The 17,780-nt window shown below is 40.0% G+C and overlaps 1 protein-coding gene across 4 annotated transcripts in view; it reads left to right on the top strand.

Annotated features, from left to right (window-relative positions):
- The first annotated feature begins 385 nt into the window (after positions 1-385).
- Positions 386-17,780, top strand: part of arhgap17b (Rho GTPase activating protein 17b) — an 89,754-nt gene continuing 72,359 nt past the window's right edge. For 2 of the 4 annotated variants that reach the window (XM_060901629.1, XM_060901631.1), the window contains exon 1: positions 386-854. In XM_060901629.1, the coding sequence (XP_060757612.1) occupies positions 802-854 (53 nt within the window). In that variant the 5' untranslated portion in view covers positions 386-801. The remainder of the gene's footprint in view (positions 855-17,780) is intronic. The other 2 variants (XM_060901630.1, XM_060901632.1) reach the window with 2 other exon arrangements.

The raw sequence follows: 17,780 nt of genomic DNA, 5'->3' as shown, positions 1-17,780 counted from the left end.
TGTAGAACAGGATAAAGCGGCTAGAGATAATGAGATGAGATCGGAGTAACATTTGACCAGTACTTTGACTTAAGTAATGAAGTTGGGAACTTTGTTCATGTCTGTATAATGAGCCCAGTATGTGAATAGTTGGATTATTTTACAGTTGCAAGAAGTTTGGCCTATGGAGTGCACTCATATAGGGAGTAGAGAGCCATTTGTGGTTCAGCCAGAGAAATATTTGCAGTCGTAGGCCTGAGGCCACGTCCCAAATTGCATACGACCTCACTAAACACTACACGCGTTTTGACTAAACGCAGAGTTTGGACACTAAACTTGTACTTCAGATTACTTGAGTTGTAAGTCGGTAGTGTTTGTGTGAAGTGTTTAGTCCAGCAGTCTGATCCTGAATCAGTGCTCTGTGAAAGGTGTCGGATGTCAGTGAGCGGCTCGCGCTGCTGCTGCTGCTGTAGAGCTCGCGCAGGAGGGAAGTGAGAAACACTTCCTACTTCCTCGCGCACCGTTTGTTCAAACCCTGTTGTTCAGAGGGCCGAAGACGGAAAATAATGCAGCTCTGAGGAAAACAAACAAACAAACAACCAAACAAACAACCCTGTAAGCCTCAAACAGCCCTGCATTTGAGGAAGGAGGTGCGGGGAATGAGTGTGGAGGAGAAGGACAGCAGCTGCGGTTTGAAGCGAAGCCGAGCGGCTCGGATGGCTGCGCGCGCGCCGAGTGGAGCTGAGTGACGACGGGTGGCTTCCCACAGCGGGCCTCGCACCCTCTCAGAGTTACACACGGAGCAGAAAGAACCCCGCCGACATGAAGAAGCAGTTTAACCGAATGAAGCAGCTCGCCAACCAGACGGTTGGAAGGTTAGTGACTTTTCTTGACATGAAACCGTTTTATTTCCCCCCTGAGTTGTTCACCGGAGTGTTAGAGCTCAGGAGCTCCACGTTGGGTTGGGAGAGTCCAAGCTCAGGGGACACACACACACACGCACACCGAGAGAACTTTCTAGAACTTACCTCAGAAAATTTGGTCATCAAGTTTAGAGCTATCATACTGTATATTTAATACGTGTGTGTGAAATAACCATTTCATGTCGCGTTCCAGTGGAGCTGGAGAGAAGTAGAGTGAGAAATTATACAAAATGTGCTTATTATGTGATAGTCAACCAAAATACAGTGTATTGCAAACCGTAGCCTACTTTACCGTGTCACAAATGGTAGCCTATGGGTGTGCAATATGACAAAAATATTATCTCACGATACTTGAGGACATATTCAGAGTGTGTTGTGAAATTAATTTTGGAAGCAAAATTAAAAATACAGAAGTTCAGAGAGTTTTAGTCATCCACGCCACTTCAGGACGTGACAGGAAAGCTGGAGTTAATCCCAGCTGATTTTGGGTGAGAGGTGGGCTACACAGCAAGAAGGTCCGGGTTCGAGCCCCGTGGCCGACGAGGGCCTTTCTGTGTGGAGTTTGCATGTTGTCTGCGTGGGTTTCCCCCACAGTCCAAAGACATGCAGGTTAGGTTAACTGGTGACTCTAAATTGACCGTAGGTGTGAATGTGAGTGTGAATGGTTGTCTGTGTCTGTGTGTCGGCCCTGTGATGACCTGGCGACTTGTCCAGGGTGTACCCCGCCTTTCACCCGTAGTCAGCTGGGATAGGCTCCAGCTTGCCTGCGACCCTGTAGAACAGGATAAAGCGGCTACAGATAATGAGATGAGATGAGGTGGGCTGCACCTTCGGAAGGTCACCAGGCTATTGCAGGGCAAACAAACATTCACACTCACATTCACATTCACACCTATGGGCAGTTTAGAGTAGCCGTTTGACCTAATCTGCATGAACATGCAAACTCCACACAGAAAGGCCAAAAAGAAGGCCAAAAATTAAAATCGTTGGTACAAAAAAAACCCCAAAACAAACAAACAAACAAACAACAAAGCAGTTACATGTTACTCTGAGTAGCAGTGGTGGTAAATGAGCCAGGAAGCTGACAATACTCTGACAAGTGTTCCATGATGTTCAAACATATATTGTCATACTGACGTCTGGTTGGCTAATAATAATAATAATAATAATAATAATAATAATAATAATAAAATCTAATGTACAGTGTAATGAATTGTAAGGTGTGTGTGCTTCATTATTGAATCTTCAGACCTGACTAGAAAAGTTGCAGAAATAATTCTGGAACCCTGGGAAATTATAAATAAACATGTAATTATCATATTGTTACATTCTGCAAATAGCATGTAATTAGTATGTATCAGGAATTAATCATATGAAAAACAGTTACATGTTACTCTGAGTAGCAGTGGTGGTAAATGAGCCAGGAAGCTGACAATACTCTGACAAGTGTTTCATGGTGTTAAAAGTTATATTGTCATACTGACATCTGGTTGGCTAATAATAATAATCATAATAATAAAATCTAATGTATAGTGTAATGAATTGTAAGGTGTGTGTGCTTCATTATTGATTTTTCAGACCTGACTAGAAAAGTTGCAGAAATAATTCTGGAACCCTGGGAAATTATAAATAAACATGTAACAGGGATGAAAGTCTTTCGGATTTACCTGGAAATCCGGATATTTGACAAAACTCTTGAAAATGTCTGGTTTTCTGAATGGAGAAATTAATTTTTCGGATTTTTCACGTTCCTAGACGCAGCGTAATACTTCGCATCGCCCTTGCATGGGCGCGCTCCTTAAATAGCCCAAACATAGTTCATTGATTAAAGACAGGTGTTCTTTGTTAACGGCGCGCGTGCCAGAGCTCGTTAGGCGTGTGTGCCCAAGGTGCGCCTTAAGGTGCACGAGCTAAGGCGCGCAGGACTGACACCGTTCTGCGCAAGCACAACACAATCGCACTAGAAAGCATGTTCGAGCTGCCAGTGTAGCTGCAGTCTTTTTAGTTGTAAATTACAAGTATTTCCTCGTGTTAATAATTCGCCATGTCAAAACAAGCAAAACTTTCCTCCTTCTTTCGACGTGAAGAGAGGTAAGCAATTCATTATATATTTTTTTTCCATCAAAGTTGCATTTTGTGGTTTCGAAGCTAAGTTTTAGTGCCGTTTCTAGAACACAACATCAAGAAAACGAGGATGAAACAGCAATAATGGAAGAGCCGGTTTCTAAGCTACCTAAAACTAACAAATTTATTTTTTGTTACATAATGTACTCAGGCTGCCAGTCAGTGTGTGACACACACACACACACACCCTGAAAAGTCCTAGCTACGCCCCTGATTTACATGAGAAATTTGGTATTCATTGGTGTGTTTAAATTTACAGACAATACAAACTAATGTAAACAATTGGCTTCAACTCGCATAAATATGAATTGGAAATTTTTAGTTCACTTTAGCTTATGCAAACGCACAACTCTGCTAAAAGATTGATAAACGAGGCTCAGTGTCCCCAACATTGAAACCTGAAAGCTTTAGAAACTCTAACAGACCTTTACTTTTTAACAGTACTGTTTTGGGATTTTGCTGAATTTACCTTCAACTGTCTGATTTTTTTCAAAGTAATGAACTGTGTAGCAGGAAAATCACCGCGTTTTCTAAATGCACTCCTGAAAGTTACTCATTAACTAGGGGAATTAAATTTGATATTTTTGACATGTTAATCATTAATGTACATGAAAGAAAAAGGCTTAAAAGTTATAACTTGTTTTAGTGAAAATAAGTACTAAAATGCACTAGAATGCAGGGTTTTGCGTGTTATGTTATTAAAATATTTTCGGGGGACGTTAAACCCCCCCCCCCCCCCCCCAATCTTAGTTTGACTTTCAAAAGTTCATGTTTTTTTCTTAGCTCCACTTTCATCTCTAATGTAGTAATTATCACATTGTTACATTCTGCAAATAGCACGTTATTAGTATGTATTAGGAATTAATCATATGTACAGGGTTAGTCAAAATTGTGTTAACACTTAAATGTTAGAAATCATTTATTCACAAAACATACATCATATGTGCAAGATGATTTACAGGACGGTCTCAACCTGTTCACCATCGTGTTCAACGCACACAAACCAGCGAGCAACAGTACCATTTAACCTGTCACCCATGGCATACGTCTATCTGTAGGAGAAAAATAATCTATTAGCGTTAACATAATTTTGACTAACCCTCATGTTCAGTGTTTAATATTGTTGATAAAAACTATTCAGAAGGCAGTGTAAGGATAACTTCTTTTTATTTACTTATATTTTTAAAAGATCTTTATTCTGGTCAGATTTTAAGCCAGCTTTATTCACATACGTACAGTTTGGACACAAGCTTGGTCCAAACTTTTGACCGGCACTTAAGCAGAACGTTGTAAATCGCAGTAAAAGCTTAGGAAATTGAAGTGGTAAATATTTTATATTATCACATTCCTACTTGCTGTATAGCGTGTGGATGCACTGTGTTCAAAGCCTGAAAAGGGGATGAAATTAATTTCTTTTTCCTCTTGGTCCCTTCTATAAATTCCAGTATTTTTGTCAGGGAGTATGGTAATGTAACGCATGCTTGTTGGGAGTATCACCATAATATATTCAGGAGTTTTAAATAAACATTTGTAAAAATGACTTTTCATTGATGGAAACCGTGCACAATTGCAGCCCTTACATTGGCCCCATTTTGAGGACTCCATAGACACTTTCCTAAGGCTATAGCACACGGATCCTGTTTCATATTGGCTGACGGCTGAAGCATTGTTCTATTTATTATACTCAGTGGGTCTCCTCATCTGTCTTTTGCACTTAAATATTTTAAACTTGTCTAGGAAATTTTAATTCCATAAATCAGTTGTGAAAAAAATGCAGAAGAGTGAAGACCTACAGTGATGTAAAATATACTAGTCAGAAACACCCTGTGGTTCCTACAGAGTTCAGCTTGCCAGTTGGATTGTTTTTACACATTTATTTTTATATGACAAAAATGTCATGTCACTATATTTATGGTTTCATAATATCACTGTAAACCATTTACCAAGAACTGGGAGGAGAATGGAACAGATTAAAAATAGATTTTATTGCTCAGTCAGCTGGTGAAGGTATTTATTTAATGACACCATGATACTATCAGAAAAGTGATGATTTTGTGATAGATTTGGACTCAAATCCAATTTTTCCCAAAACTTTATACACTGAGCCACTTCTGCTGCATAGAAACTCGTGTAAATCTTCACATGTACCTACATTCCAAGGGTGTCCACTAGGCATGTACCAATTGCCGTAAATGTACATGCCAGTGTACCAAAGCTTGTTATACAATAAAATGTGACTTTCAACACTCATAATCTCATCGACACTGATCACCACCCTTGCAACCTAACGAACAGCTGTAAAGATTAAAGCTAAAGATAGCTGTAAAGACATATTCGTATCACATGCTTGCCATAGTTAACGATAACAGAACAAGAGCATTTTTTTTAATAATAGATTCCTGATTTTAGAGAAGTTTGGAAAAGGCAATCCCATAATTCTGTTCACCAGTCAAGAGGTTCATGATGGCTTGAGATTTTCAGTAATGTATTAGTTTTATAATGCAGCATGATAATACACGAGGCAGTAATTGTGATATGAAACTCTTCATCATGGTTATGGCATGTAGGGCACAAGCACTGAACAAAAGTAGGCATCGTTTTTGGAACAGATCCACATAAACAGGAAGATGAGGTGAAGAGGGTCGCTGCGTGTGGAGACTGTGTGCATTTACTTGGATGGTATTTTCCAAAGCAGACGTTTGTTTGGGTGGATTAAGGAAATCGCTGAACCAAGCTATCATAAATAACCTGAAGGAGCTCTTGACATTTCTCTTGTGGCTATTTAAAGCAGGAACACGTAAATACACACAGGTACCTGTGGGAGAGGGAAGGAAGAGGGGTGTCTGATGTTATGGGCGTGTTGTCTTAACAGTTGTTCCTTTTCCTCTGAGTGATGATTCTGTAGGACTATAGGTGGTTGCTTCTAACACCTGTGTGAAACAACAACAACAACCCAAAGTACACACTTGCAAATTATGCTGGTTAATAAAGATACAGATTGATTTGTTGTACTACTTATGAAACACCTGCTAGTTTTCATAGCATATGTAGTATTAAACTGACTAGTGTATAGTTTCGACAGAACAGAATGCCTACATTATAGTGTAATATAGTATGTTATATCACAGTAGTTTATCTGCAACATGCTGCATTTTTTTGTCTCACTAACTTACTAACTAAAGAGTACATGATGAAACAACAGAGAAAAAGTGATAACAGGCTCTAACTTGTTTCTTGGATTGTTTTCCTAATATTCAGTGAGTACAGACAAAGAAGGCCCGTGAGTGGCCTAGTGGTTAGCATGTCTGCCTCTCGATCAGGAGATTGTGAGTTCTACTCACAGTTGGGTCATACCAAAGACCATCATAAAAATGGTGCCTTCTGGCAAGGCATGCTGCAATACAGATGCGAGTGGGGAGTCAAACTCTCGTGGTTACCAGAGGACTAGCCCCCCCACTGTAACCCTAGCTATGTAATATAGGTGCGAGGCTGAGGGCTACAAAATGGAGATCAGCGCTGCCAAACGCGCCATGTATGGTGCAGGAAGGACTTTGACTTTTTTGACAGAAGAAGAAGAATTTCCCTGTGTCTGAAATCGCTCACTCGTTCACTACTCCCTGTATAGGGAATTACTATATCCAGTGGCATGCAAAAGTTTGGGCACCCTTACTGAAAATGTCTGTTACTGTGAATAGTTAGGTGAGCAGAAGATGAACTGATCACCAAAAGGCATAAGGGTAAAGACGACACATTTCTTTTCAGTGTTTTCTGCAAGATTTGTGTATTATTTTTGTTTTGTACAATTGGAGAGTGAAAAAAGAAAAGGTACACCATGCGAAAGTTTGGGCACCCCAATACATTTGAGTTCTCAGGTAACTTTTACCAAGGTTCCAGACCTTAATTAGCTTATTGAGCTGTGGCTTGTTCAAATTCTTCGTTAGGAAAGGTCAGATGATGCAGATTTCAAAGCTGTATAAATTCTCTGACTCCTCAAACTTGTCCCTAAAATCAACAGCCATGGGCTCCTCTAAGCAACTCCCTCACATTCTGAATAATAAAATAATTGATGCTCACAAAGCAGGAGAAGGCTACAAGAACGTAGCCAAATGTTTTCAGGTAGCTGTTTCCTCAGATTGTAATGTTATTAAGAAATGGCAGTTAACAGAAACAGTGGAGATCAAGGTGAGGTCTGGAAGATGAAGAAAACTTTCTGAAAGAACTGCTCGTTGGATTGCTAGAAAGGCAAATAAAAACCCCCTGTTTGACTGCAAAAGACCTTCAGAAAGATTTAGCAGACCCTGGAGTGGTGGTGCACTGTTCTACTATTCAGCGACACCTGAACAAATATGACCTTCATGGGAAAGTCATCAGAAGAAAACCTTTCCTGCATCCTAGCCACAAAATTCAGTGTCTGAAGTTTGCTAATGAACATCTAAATAAGCCTGATGCATTTTGGAAACAAGTCCTGTGGACTGTTGAAATCAAAATAGAACTTTTTGGCCACAATGTGCAAAGGTATGTTTGGAGGAAAAAGGGTGCCAAATTTCAGGAAAAGAACACCTCTCCAACTCTGAAGCATGGGTGTGGATCCATCATGCTTTGGGGTTGTGCTGCAGCCAGTGGCACAGGGCACATTTCATTGGTCGAGGGAAGCATGGATTCAAATAAATACCAGCAAATTCTGGAAGCAAACATCACACCATCTGTAAAAAAGTTGAAGTTAAAAGATGATGGGTCCTACAATAAGACGATGATCCAAAACACACCTCAAAGTCTACAATGGAATACCTCAAGAGGCACAAGCTGAAGGTTTTGCCCTGGCCCTCACAGTCCCCTGACCTAAACATCATTGAAAATCTGTGGATAGATCTCAAAAGAGCAGTGTATGCAAGACAGCCCAAGAAACTTGTAGAACTGGAAGCCTTTTGCAAGGACGAATGTGTGAAAATCCCCCAGGTAAGAACTGAAAGATTATTAGCTGGCTACAAAAAGTGTTTACAAGCTGTGATACTTGCCAAAGGGGGTGTTACTAGGTACTAACCATGCAGGGTGCCCAAACTTTTGGTTTGGGCCCTTTTCCTTTTTTGTCATTTAGAAAATGTAAAAAATGAAAATAAAAAAATTGTTTTTGCTTAAAATATAAAGGGAATGAGTCATCTTTAACTTTATGCCTTTTGGAGATCATTTCATCTTCAACTTGCTTAACTGTTCACAGTAACAGCAATTTTGACCAGGGGTGCCCAAACTTTTGCATACCACTGTAGAGGACTATATAGTGAGCTCATTGATAAAATGAAAAAACGCTTTCGGACACTAGTCCGTCATGCTGGTATTTACGTCATTACTGTCGCACAATTAAAACGTGCCAGATCAGTCGGCTGCTGGGTTTTCAAAATAATACATGCATGTATTTTTGTGATAAATACATATTATACTGAGCGTATTTCCCACATTAATCAATACAAAGTACTTTGTGTCTGCTGCATCTTTCAGTTTTTTTTAAATCAAGGCTGAATACTTTCTTCTTTGCCGCTGCCTTTTATTAAATCGAATTTGAGACTTTTAATTTGATTTCTTTAAGCGTGACCGCAATGCATGATGGGATATATTGCTTTGGTTAGTGACCATCGGTTGTACACTGCTTTTCATGATGCATTGTAGGATACTTTGAGTGCACTATATAGGGTGTAAATAATCTTCACTAAGGTTTCGGACAGCACAACAAAATGGCATCCCCACTATATAGTGCCCTATATAGTGAGTCGGGAGCGATTTCGGACACAGGGTATATTTGTACACTCAAGCACAGTGAAATTCGTCCTCTGCATTTAACCTACCTGAAGCAGTAAACACATGCACACACACAAGTCAGCAATGAGCACACACACATTCCCAGAGCAGTGGGCAGCTATGCTACAGCGCCCGGGGAGCAGTTCGGGGTTAGGTGCCTTGCTCAAGGGCACTTCCACCCAAGGCCGCCCCATGTTAACCTAACCACATGTCTTTGGACATGTGGTTAGGTTAACATGGACTGTGGACATGGACTGTGGGGGAAACCAGAGCACCCAGAGGAAACCCACACAGACACGGGGAGAACATGCAAACTCCACACAGAAAGACCTTTGTCGGCCACTGGGCTTGAACCAGGGCTTTGAACCGGTTCAAGGAACGAAAACGAAAACCGGGAACTTTTTCTATTTCACATGGAACAGAAACGAAACCAGAAACTTTATTATTTTTTATGTTCCGGAACAGAAACGCTTATTAAAAATAATGGTAACCGGTTAATACCGGTTTTTATTTCGTTCCTCAAAGTTTCCGTAGCCTACAAATAAAAAAGTCATTCTTCTCCTGCGCAAGTTTCTATGACCCGCTGGGGTTCACTTCCTGTGTGACGTTCGCTGACTGAATGGAGAGAGCGGGAAGGTGGACTGCTATCATGTCTCCATTACTGAGTGTCTAAGCAAAGAAGAGCCTGAACGTTGCAGCCTCCCTATTGGCTGTTTGTAAAAATGTATCAGTTGTTGCCCTTCCCACGGGAATCATCGCGGGCTCGAGAGACGAGACCTGACGAGTTAGTTCGTTGGTAGCAGAACAAAATGTCTGGACACAAATCGGGTTTTCAGAAAAGGAAAGAAAATAAATGGAGGGTTGAAAATACAAAAAAGGAGGCAGAAAATGCAAAACGAGTTTTAAGGTAGGACAAATGGTTACTTTTCTGAGGCAGCCCGCCGTGGCTGCAGGCTTTCAGTTGTGTCATTGAATGGTTGCTTTTCTGAGGCAGCCCGCCGTGGCTGCCTGCAGGCTTATTTATTATAGCCCATTTAGTTAAAATAGTTGATATAAAATGTTTATAGTTATAGTTATGTGATGGTTGTCCTGATTTAGACTGGTGTTTTTTTTTTTTTGGGGGGGGTTGCGCGATGTTGCACCCGGGTCCAGATTAGGGCAGAACCGGCCCTGGCTACATTTCAGGTGTAGTTTGTTTTATGTATGTATGTACTTGCATAGATGTGTACTTGGTCTTCCAATATGGCGCCTAACAAAATCTCGCGGCGCGGTGACGTCATGCGGTAGCCCTCTATAGGGCCTGACTCGCCTTTGGTAACACACTAAATGAATGATCTTTCATTTTTGGCACTTTTTCTGTTTGTGTAGATGGGAAGACATACTGAGAATCCAAATCGCCAACATTTGAAATAATAATTGTTTTGAATTATTTCTTGTCTTATTTAATGAAGGTTGTAATAGAATTAGCCTACATTTGGCTTAAGCTGGATGAGACAGAGACATAGCTTTATAGCCATTTGTTAAACCGCTGACAGGGAACGTAATTAACCGTTCCGGGAACGAAATTTTTTTGTTCTAACCGGTTCGGGAACGTCTATTTAATGGTGGAACCCAAAACCGGAAACGTTAAAATTCCGTTTCTGTTCGGAACGAACCAATAGGAAAAAAATTCTGGTTCAGAGCCCTGGCTTGAACCCAGAACCTTCTTGCTGTGAGGCGACAGTGCTAACCTTTGCACCTTTGCAGTTTTTATTTATTTTGTACAGCTTTTATTCTCCCTCAGAATATCATTAAAACAGCGCCAGTAGTGTATGTGCAGGTTTCGAGAAACTGCTGGTAAAGTCATCATGGCTTTGTTACAGTAAATCAGAGTGTAATGTAGAACGCAGACCAAAATCTGACTCAGGCTTTTCGCTTCATGGAGCAACTTCCCAGGCTGGAGCACAGTGCCAAGTTTTGATTCATCCATTTGAGTCCAATTATGGCTCCAGTCATGTTTTGGAGATTGTACAGACCAAATGTTTCCAAATAATCTGCTGTAATTATAAACCAGGATGACATTTTAATGATTATGAAATCAGTTTAAATAAATACAGTGTGTATAATTCAGTGTCTCTTGTGAAAGAAATCTATTGCTTATGTTTAAGTGGAAGTAGGAATTTACTGATTGGTAACTGATTGGTTCCTGACCTCATTATTGATCTTTTGCCAGGGATCAGTCTAAATAGGCAGTGCTTACAATGAGGTGATTTTAAGCACAGTGTAGTCGTGGTGAACGTCATAATCTCCTTTTCACTCTAAATCTAAGCCTATGGTGCAACATGCTTCCAATCTGGCATGTGGTGATATTATACTGTGTGTTCAGATGATATTTTCGCCTCTGTTTGTTTGTTTGTTTGTTTGTTTGTTTGTTTGTTTGTTGCCAACGTAACTCAAAAAGTAGTGAACAGATTTTGATTAAATTTCGAGGAAAGGTGAGCCATGGGCTAAGGGTTAAATTTTGATGCAAATCTGGATATGTTTGTGGATCCAGGATTTTTTTTTTGTCTTTTGCTAATGTAACCCAAAAAGTAGTGAATGGATTTTGATGAAATTTGGTGTACAGCTTTAGTATTATCCCAGGTTCAAGTGACTTGATTTTGATGTTGATAATATGTGGCATGTCGGAGGTATGCATGCTACTGAGTGCCCTTCTAGTTATTTATGTAATCATTTTAGCACAGTTTATGATATCACAATATTGTTAACAGAATTGTCAGAACATAATATTTGTATTTTCATCTCTAATATTCCACATTTGTATGTTTAAAGTCCTAACCAACTTTTATAAACATTGAAAGACAGGAATTCTAAACGTTTTGGCCAAATGACTATTACTGCATAACATAGAAAAAGTAAACTGAATAAACGCAAGTTATTTATGATACTTCTCACATCCCTCTGAAATTATTTGTAAGTTTTGTAATTCTGCTACAAACCTAATACATTTTGCAACAAGACGAGCTTACTATTTCATATTTCTCCTTTTTGTGGCGCAGTCATGGCTCAAATGATGTTCCTGTGGGTATATAGCACATTAGAGACTGTAGGTTCATCAATGCCATCATATTGTACACTGTGTTGAGAGCAAATATTGTACACTGGTGTTAGAATGCTTTAAATGAAAAAGGACTATGGTATTACTGTGTAAATGAAGTTGAAGATGGGGGGGGGTTTAGAGGCCGCAGGAATAAATTTAAACACTAAATATTGGCAACAACAACAAAAAAAATCCTGTGAGTAAATAATGAATTTAGAAACAATTTAGGTTTAAGATAATTTATGTTGGCAAAAAATTGAGAGACAATTTTATATTCTTTTTTTGTGATACAAATTTAATTCATAATACCATGCTACTGCAAATGTTTGTTCTGGTTTGTAAGTCATTTCAACTGATATTTTATGGAGGAGATGATTATTTAACAGAAAATGAAGCTTGGCTGGCTTTGCATTCAGAGCACCTCAACATCATTACAACCTCTATTATCATATGTTTGTGACGCTTTATTATTATTTTTATTTATTTAAAGAAGTGCATCATGTTTATAGGTGGGTATACATGTGATACCAGTGAGTTTGCTCCATTAACCTAGATAAAACATGTAAGGTTATCATGAAAGATATATTCTAGCTGGAGGTTTTGTAGTGTGGGTGGCATGGTGGTGTAGTGGTTAGCATTGTTGCCGTACAGCAAGAAGGTTCTGGGTTCGAGCCCAGTAGCCTATGAGGGCCTTTCTGCGTGGGTTTCCTCTGGGTGCTCTGGTTTCCTCCACAGTCCAAAGACATGCAAGTTAGGCTAACTGGTGGCTCTAAATTGACTGTAGGTGTGAATGGTTGTTTGTCTCTATGCAGGCTTTTAGGCAGGATTTTTTTTTAGGGAGTCTAACTTTTTTGCAGGTGTCACTGTATGTGGCGAGGTGTAGCGGCGCGTTGAGCGCCGCTGGCACGAGTGTTTTAGGGGGTTCCGGGGGTACTCCCCCGGAAAATTTTGAAATTTCTAATGCTCTCAAATGCTATTTCCTTCATTTTGACAGCAAATTTTGAGCAATACAGCCAAGTGTTTTTGCCTTTGTTACAACATTCTTGTATCAATAGTAAGGCTGGACTGGGGGGAGGCATGTGTGCATGGAAAAATTCAAGCCAGATTCATTTTAGGTAAAACAACTTTCTTTAATGTCTTAATGTAAACAAAATGGTTTCACTGCAACAGTCCACTGGCAACAATATGTTTACAACCGCCTGGGGGCCTTGAGGTACAACTTTGGAATCCCAGCATCCTTTAGAACGTGTCGTATTTGATTATTGTTTAGCCTACTAGAAATACTACCTGCCGGCTCGACTACCACACTCTCCACTACGTAGCCTGTAATGTTGGGAAAATCTGCATGAAAATGTGTTATTTACTGTTAAAAGGATTTATTCGGGATAAATAACATGTCAGGTAAGGCCGGTTTTCTATAGACTACATTCCACATTTAGCTGCGGCAATATAGTCTACGGCTATATTGTCTGGATATTTATGCCAGTGTCTCCTAGGCATACATCTTTTCCCCCTCTGCTCTGGGAACGCATATTACAAGTGCTTTGTACACCAAATTTATTTAATAACCCATTTATTTATAACGAGGGCTCTCACAACTTTGAAATTAGTGCAGCCATAGAAACGCGTGTTTCTGTAGCTCTGCGGCGGGTGCCTATATTTTGTACTCTGGGCTCGTGCTGTTGCTATGGTAACCCTGGGCGTCTTCGGGAAAGACAGCTGTTAAAGCGAGACTTCTGAAATTTCCAAAATGGCGGTGTCAACAAAGCTTGTAGATCCTCGGAAAGCTCAGACTCGGCGATTTTTTAACATATTCAGCTAAGTTACCGGACATAACACGGGCGGAAATATTAGGGCGTCTTTAGGGCGTCGTACTAAAAAGTAGGGCGTCCAATTTCTTGTTTTTTTCAGTACAGGGCGTCGAAAAGACGCCCAGACGCCCCTCTATCTAAAAGCCTGTCTCTATGTGTCAGCCCTGTGATGACCTGGCAACTCGTCCAGGGTGTACCCCGCTTCTTGCCCATAGTCAGCTGGGATAGGCTCCAGCTTGCCCGTGACCCTGCACAGGACAAGTGGTTATAGATAATGAATGGTTTGGAAGTGCCCACAGAAGGAATTTTGTTTGTGGGCAGTATTGGGGTATATCAAATTATCTTTTTTTTTTTGACAGTATCAATTCTTCACAAAATGCAATACATATCTGGTCCTGTGATTTGGTAGAGAGAGAGAGAGAATTATCATACTTGATTTAAAACTGTGCTCTGCACATCATCCTAAACACATCAACCTGACATTTGAAGAGTGCATAACTGACAGATTGGAGGTTGGCTAGCAGCAAGGGGCCCATTCCAACACACTGACAAGTTTCATTTCCATACAGCGGGCTTCCAATGAAACAGGCAGGCCTTTGCCACAAACAGAACAAAAAAGACAGTGGAAAATGAGAAGAGAGAGAAAGGGTGTCTCTTTACCTGTGTGTATTCTATGCAACTGCTTTCTAGTGAAATTTGGATTAAAAAAAGTCAACTAAAAATGACTTCTATCTAAAATGGACATGCAATTAAATGATTGTATAACAAAATACATTACACTGGAGATTTAGGGTTTGAGTTTTGATTTACATTTTGAATTACATTACAGACCACAAACCATTATCCACTCTTTATCCATTCATTTCACTGTTTAAAAGACTTTGCCTGGGACTGAGTAAACTTCACTGTTGCCATAGCAGTACATTCCAAGAAGAACTTCAGGCTGTGTGTGTGTGTGTGCGCGCGCGTCTGCGTGTGTTTCCGCTGATTGGGTTTAATCATACACACATGGAGTGTACACTCAGCACTCTCTGACAGGGGTGTGTAGGCTGGGCTTTGTTTTATTTATTTATTAATTCTTGAAGACTAAAGAAAAGCCTACATCGCATCCATTTGCTTCACTCCAAATCAATGTTAATTCAATATTGATGGGAATCTAAAAATTCTCTCTCTTCTGAAGTTCTCTGCCTATGTAATGGGATCTCGTAGATATTTTTTTTCTTGTTGCTCAGCTTGTAGCTATCAGTTTCATCTTTTGTGGCTTTCTGTCTCAACATCTATACATGGATCCTCTTCCAGCAGATCTCACAATCTCTCAAATTTCAGAAATCCACTCATTTTCAGAGTAGCAAGACAAATAATCACAGTAGTGGTCAATCTGGCCATGAAGGTTTTTATGCGTTCATAATAAGATGTACAATTTCCTGACCCGCACATCTATCTTTATGAGATACAGTATGAAATTATCTTTATGATAATTTCTTTATGATATAGTATGAAATTATACTGTATTATTTGACTTCCTCCCCTACAGAGGCTAGGGAAACCATATGTACTGTTGAGCTAGATGAGAAACAGGATGTTTTGAATGGAAGCCTTTCACCAGCTGTACAAGCATTTGGGGAGCAGCTAAGCTCTGGTCACTGAACACAATCCAGGGTGACAGCAGCCATTAATCCAGTCACCATGGTGTTTATATGGATCCCAGTGCCAGGGGTAAGCTGATTTTTTTTCTGTCTGTATTGCTTTGCAGACAAGTACAGTATGTTTAACAGCTATTGACTTTTTGAAAAAAACAAACAAACTTGTGATAAGAAGGTTATGTTTAAACTTAACATGTGTCATGTTGGTGTGATCGTATGTCATTACATGACAGCTGCCGACCTGGGAAAGTGAAGGATACTACATGCTTCCTTCAAGACATGTGAAGCTAACACTCGTTACACACTCTAGTGCTATCTTAGATAGATGGATAGATAGATACTTACATTATTCATCCCGAAAGAAATCTGCCCTCTTCAGCATACATGAACTCACAGATGCCCACGATTGGCTAGTGTCACAGTGACTGACAGGAGAGAGAGAGTATATCATCCCTCCAACTCAGTGAGCACAACCACTTTTACTCCCTTGGCTTCAAGCCATGGATGAGTGTTAGGGTATTAGGCAGAAAAAGAAATTTACCAGTCAAAAATAATATTTTATATAATCCTGATAAGCGCCGCAGGTGTGAAGACGAGTGCCGCAGGCGCGAAGTCCCTCTAGGGGGGTCTGGGGGCATGCCCCCCCAGAAAATTTTTGAAATTTAGACTTCATTTCCTGCATTCTAGGACATTTTCAGGGTGAAATGGCGTGTAATTTTTGATCAGAAATATTGCATATTTTTACTTTGTATTTTTTTCAGTTTCACTCCTGAATGTATCAGATGTATGTATGGTGTTTGATTTGGTAACAAAAGTGAAAAGAAAATAAACAACAATGAATTGTATATAATCTTTTGATCTAGTTACAGTATTTAATAAAAAAAAAAACCCAACAGTATTCTATTTTACCATACCCCAATGAAACCCCCTTGTTAATCAATGTATCACACATACCTTTTCTGTCTTTTTGTGGAAAAACGAATCAGTTTTTGTCACATTCAATTTGGGGCGTTTGTTGGGATTCATCTTGATCCAGAAGAGTGAGTCAGCAAAAAAAAATGCGGTTCTCCCGCCAAGAAAGAGGAAACTACAACGCAGGGTGTTTGGCAATTTTCGACCAATCAGAATTCGCGATTTATTCAGTCCGCATGTTACAAGATTCAGTGCGGGCCAAAATGGCGGAAACGATGAAATATTCTGATTTTTCATTTCAAGTTTTCAGTATTTTTCGTATTAAACTGTGTTTCTTACGATTTGTAAATGATGGCGGAACCACACACGGACTGGCCATCGGGAGTAGCGGGAGTTTTCCCAGTGGGCCGGTGGTTCAGTGTGGGCCAGCGGAGAAAAAAAAAAAAAAAACAGTTGCGCGCTGGCCTTTAATATGATAAGCAATGTTAACAGTTTCTTTAACAAACTGTTAACATTGCTTATCATATTAAAGGCCAGCGCGCAACTGTAATAAGCAATGTTAACAGTTTGTTAAAGAAACTGTTAACATTGCTTATCATATTAAAGGCCAGCGCGCAACTGTTTTTTTTTTTTTTTTTTCTCCGCCGGCCCACGCTGAACCACCAGCCCACCGGGAAAACTCCCGCTACTCCCGATGGCCAGTCCGTGTGTGGGCGGAACATAACTGGATTTATCGGATGACATGTGGGAGTATTCATGTGCGAAAATTTTCGGCATTATCGTCCGTTTCAGTATCCGTCTGTGTGTATACTTGCCCGTTGAAATCGGCAATTGCCCGTCAAATTTACGGGTGGACGGGTCTCTGCCTAATACCTTAATGAGTGTTCAATCATCACGATTCGAATCACAATCTCCCAACAATCGGGGTAAAGCTTTTCTGTTACAGCACTCAGGAACCGACTGTAGAACTGTTCAAGGTTTCATTCATTCATTTTCAGTATTTCTTTAAGACACAATAAAGACAGATTTGAATAATTTAGGTGTGAAGTGTGAAGAGAACGCCACATCTTACGGCCAAAATGTTGGCTGATGACTTGCCGACATTTTGTTAAGAGTGCAAACACAAAGTGCGACATGAACATATACTCATTCCTTCCCCTTAGTCTGTCTAAATAGCTCAAAACATGTTATTATATTACATTAGATACCACTTCTGATTTCTAAGCAACCAATACATCTCTCTGGGTGGCATTTTGGAGCTTTCACTTACCTGGTGATTTGGCAACTCCAGAGAGCAACTACAAACTAGCTTTTTTGAGAGTATTGTACTTGTAAAATGTAGTCTAGTCACACGTAGAGTACCAGTGAAAAGTTTGGACACACCTTCTAATTCAATGGGTTTTCTTTATTTTTATTAATTAAAAGACACTAAATGTCTTAAAGTAATGATGGATGTTGTTTCTCTTTACTTAGTTGAGCGGTTTCTTGACATCACATGGATTACTACAGTTGTGGAATC

The sequence above is a fragment of the Neoarius graeffei genome, chromosome 20, assembly GCF_027579695.1.
Source record: "Neoarius graeffei isolate fNeoGra1 chromosome 20, fNeoGra1.pri, whole genome shotgun sequence".
NCBI classification, from domain to species: domain Eukaryota; kingdom Metazoa; phylum Chordata; class Actinopteri; order Siluriformes; family Ariidae; genus Neoarius; species Neoarius graeffei.
Note: the sequence above shows the minus strand (reverse complement) of the source record. Positions and strands in the feature narration are given on the sequence as shown.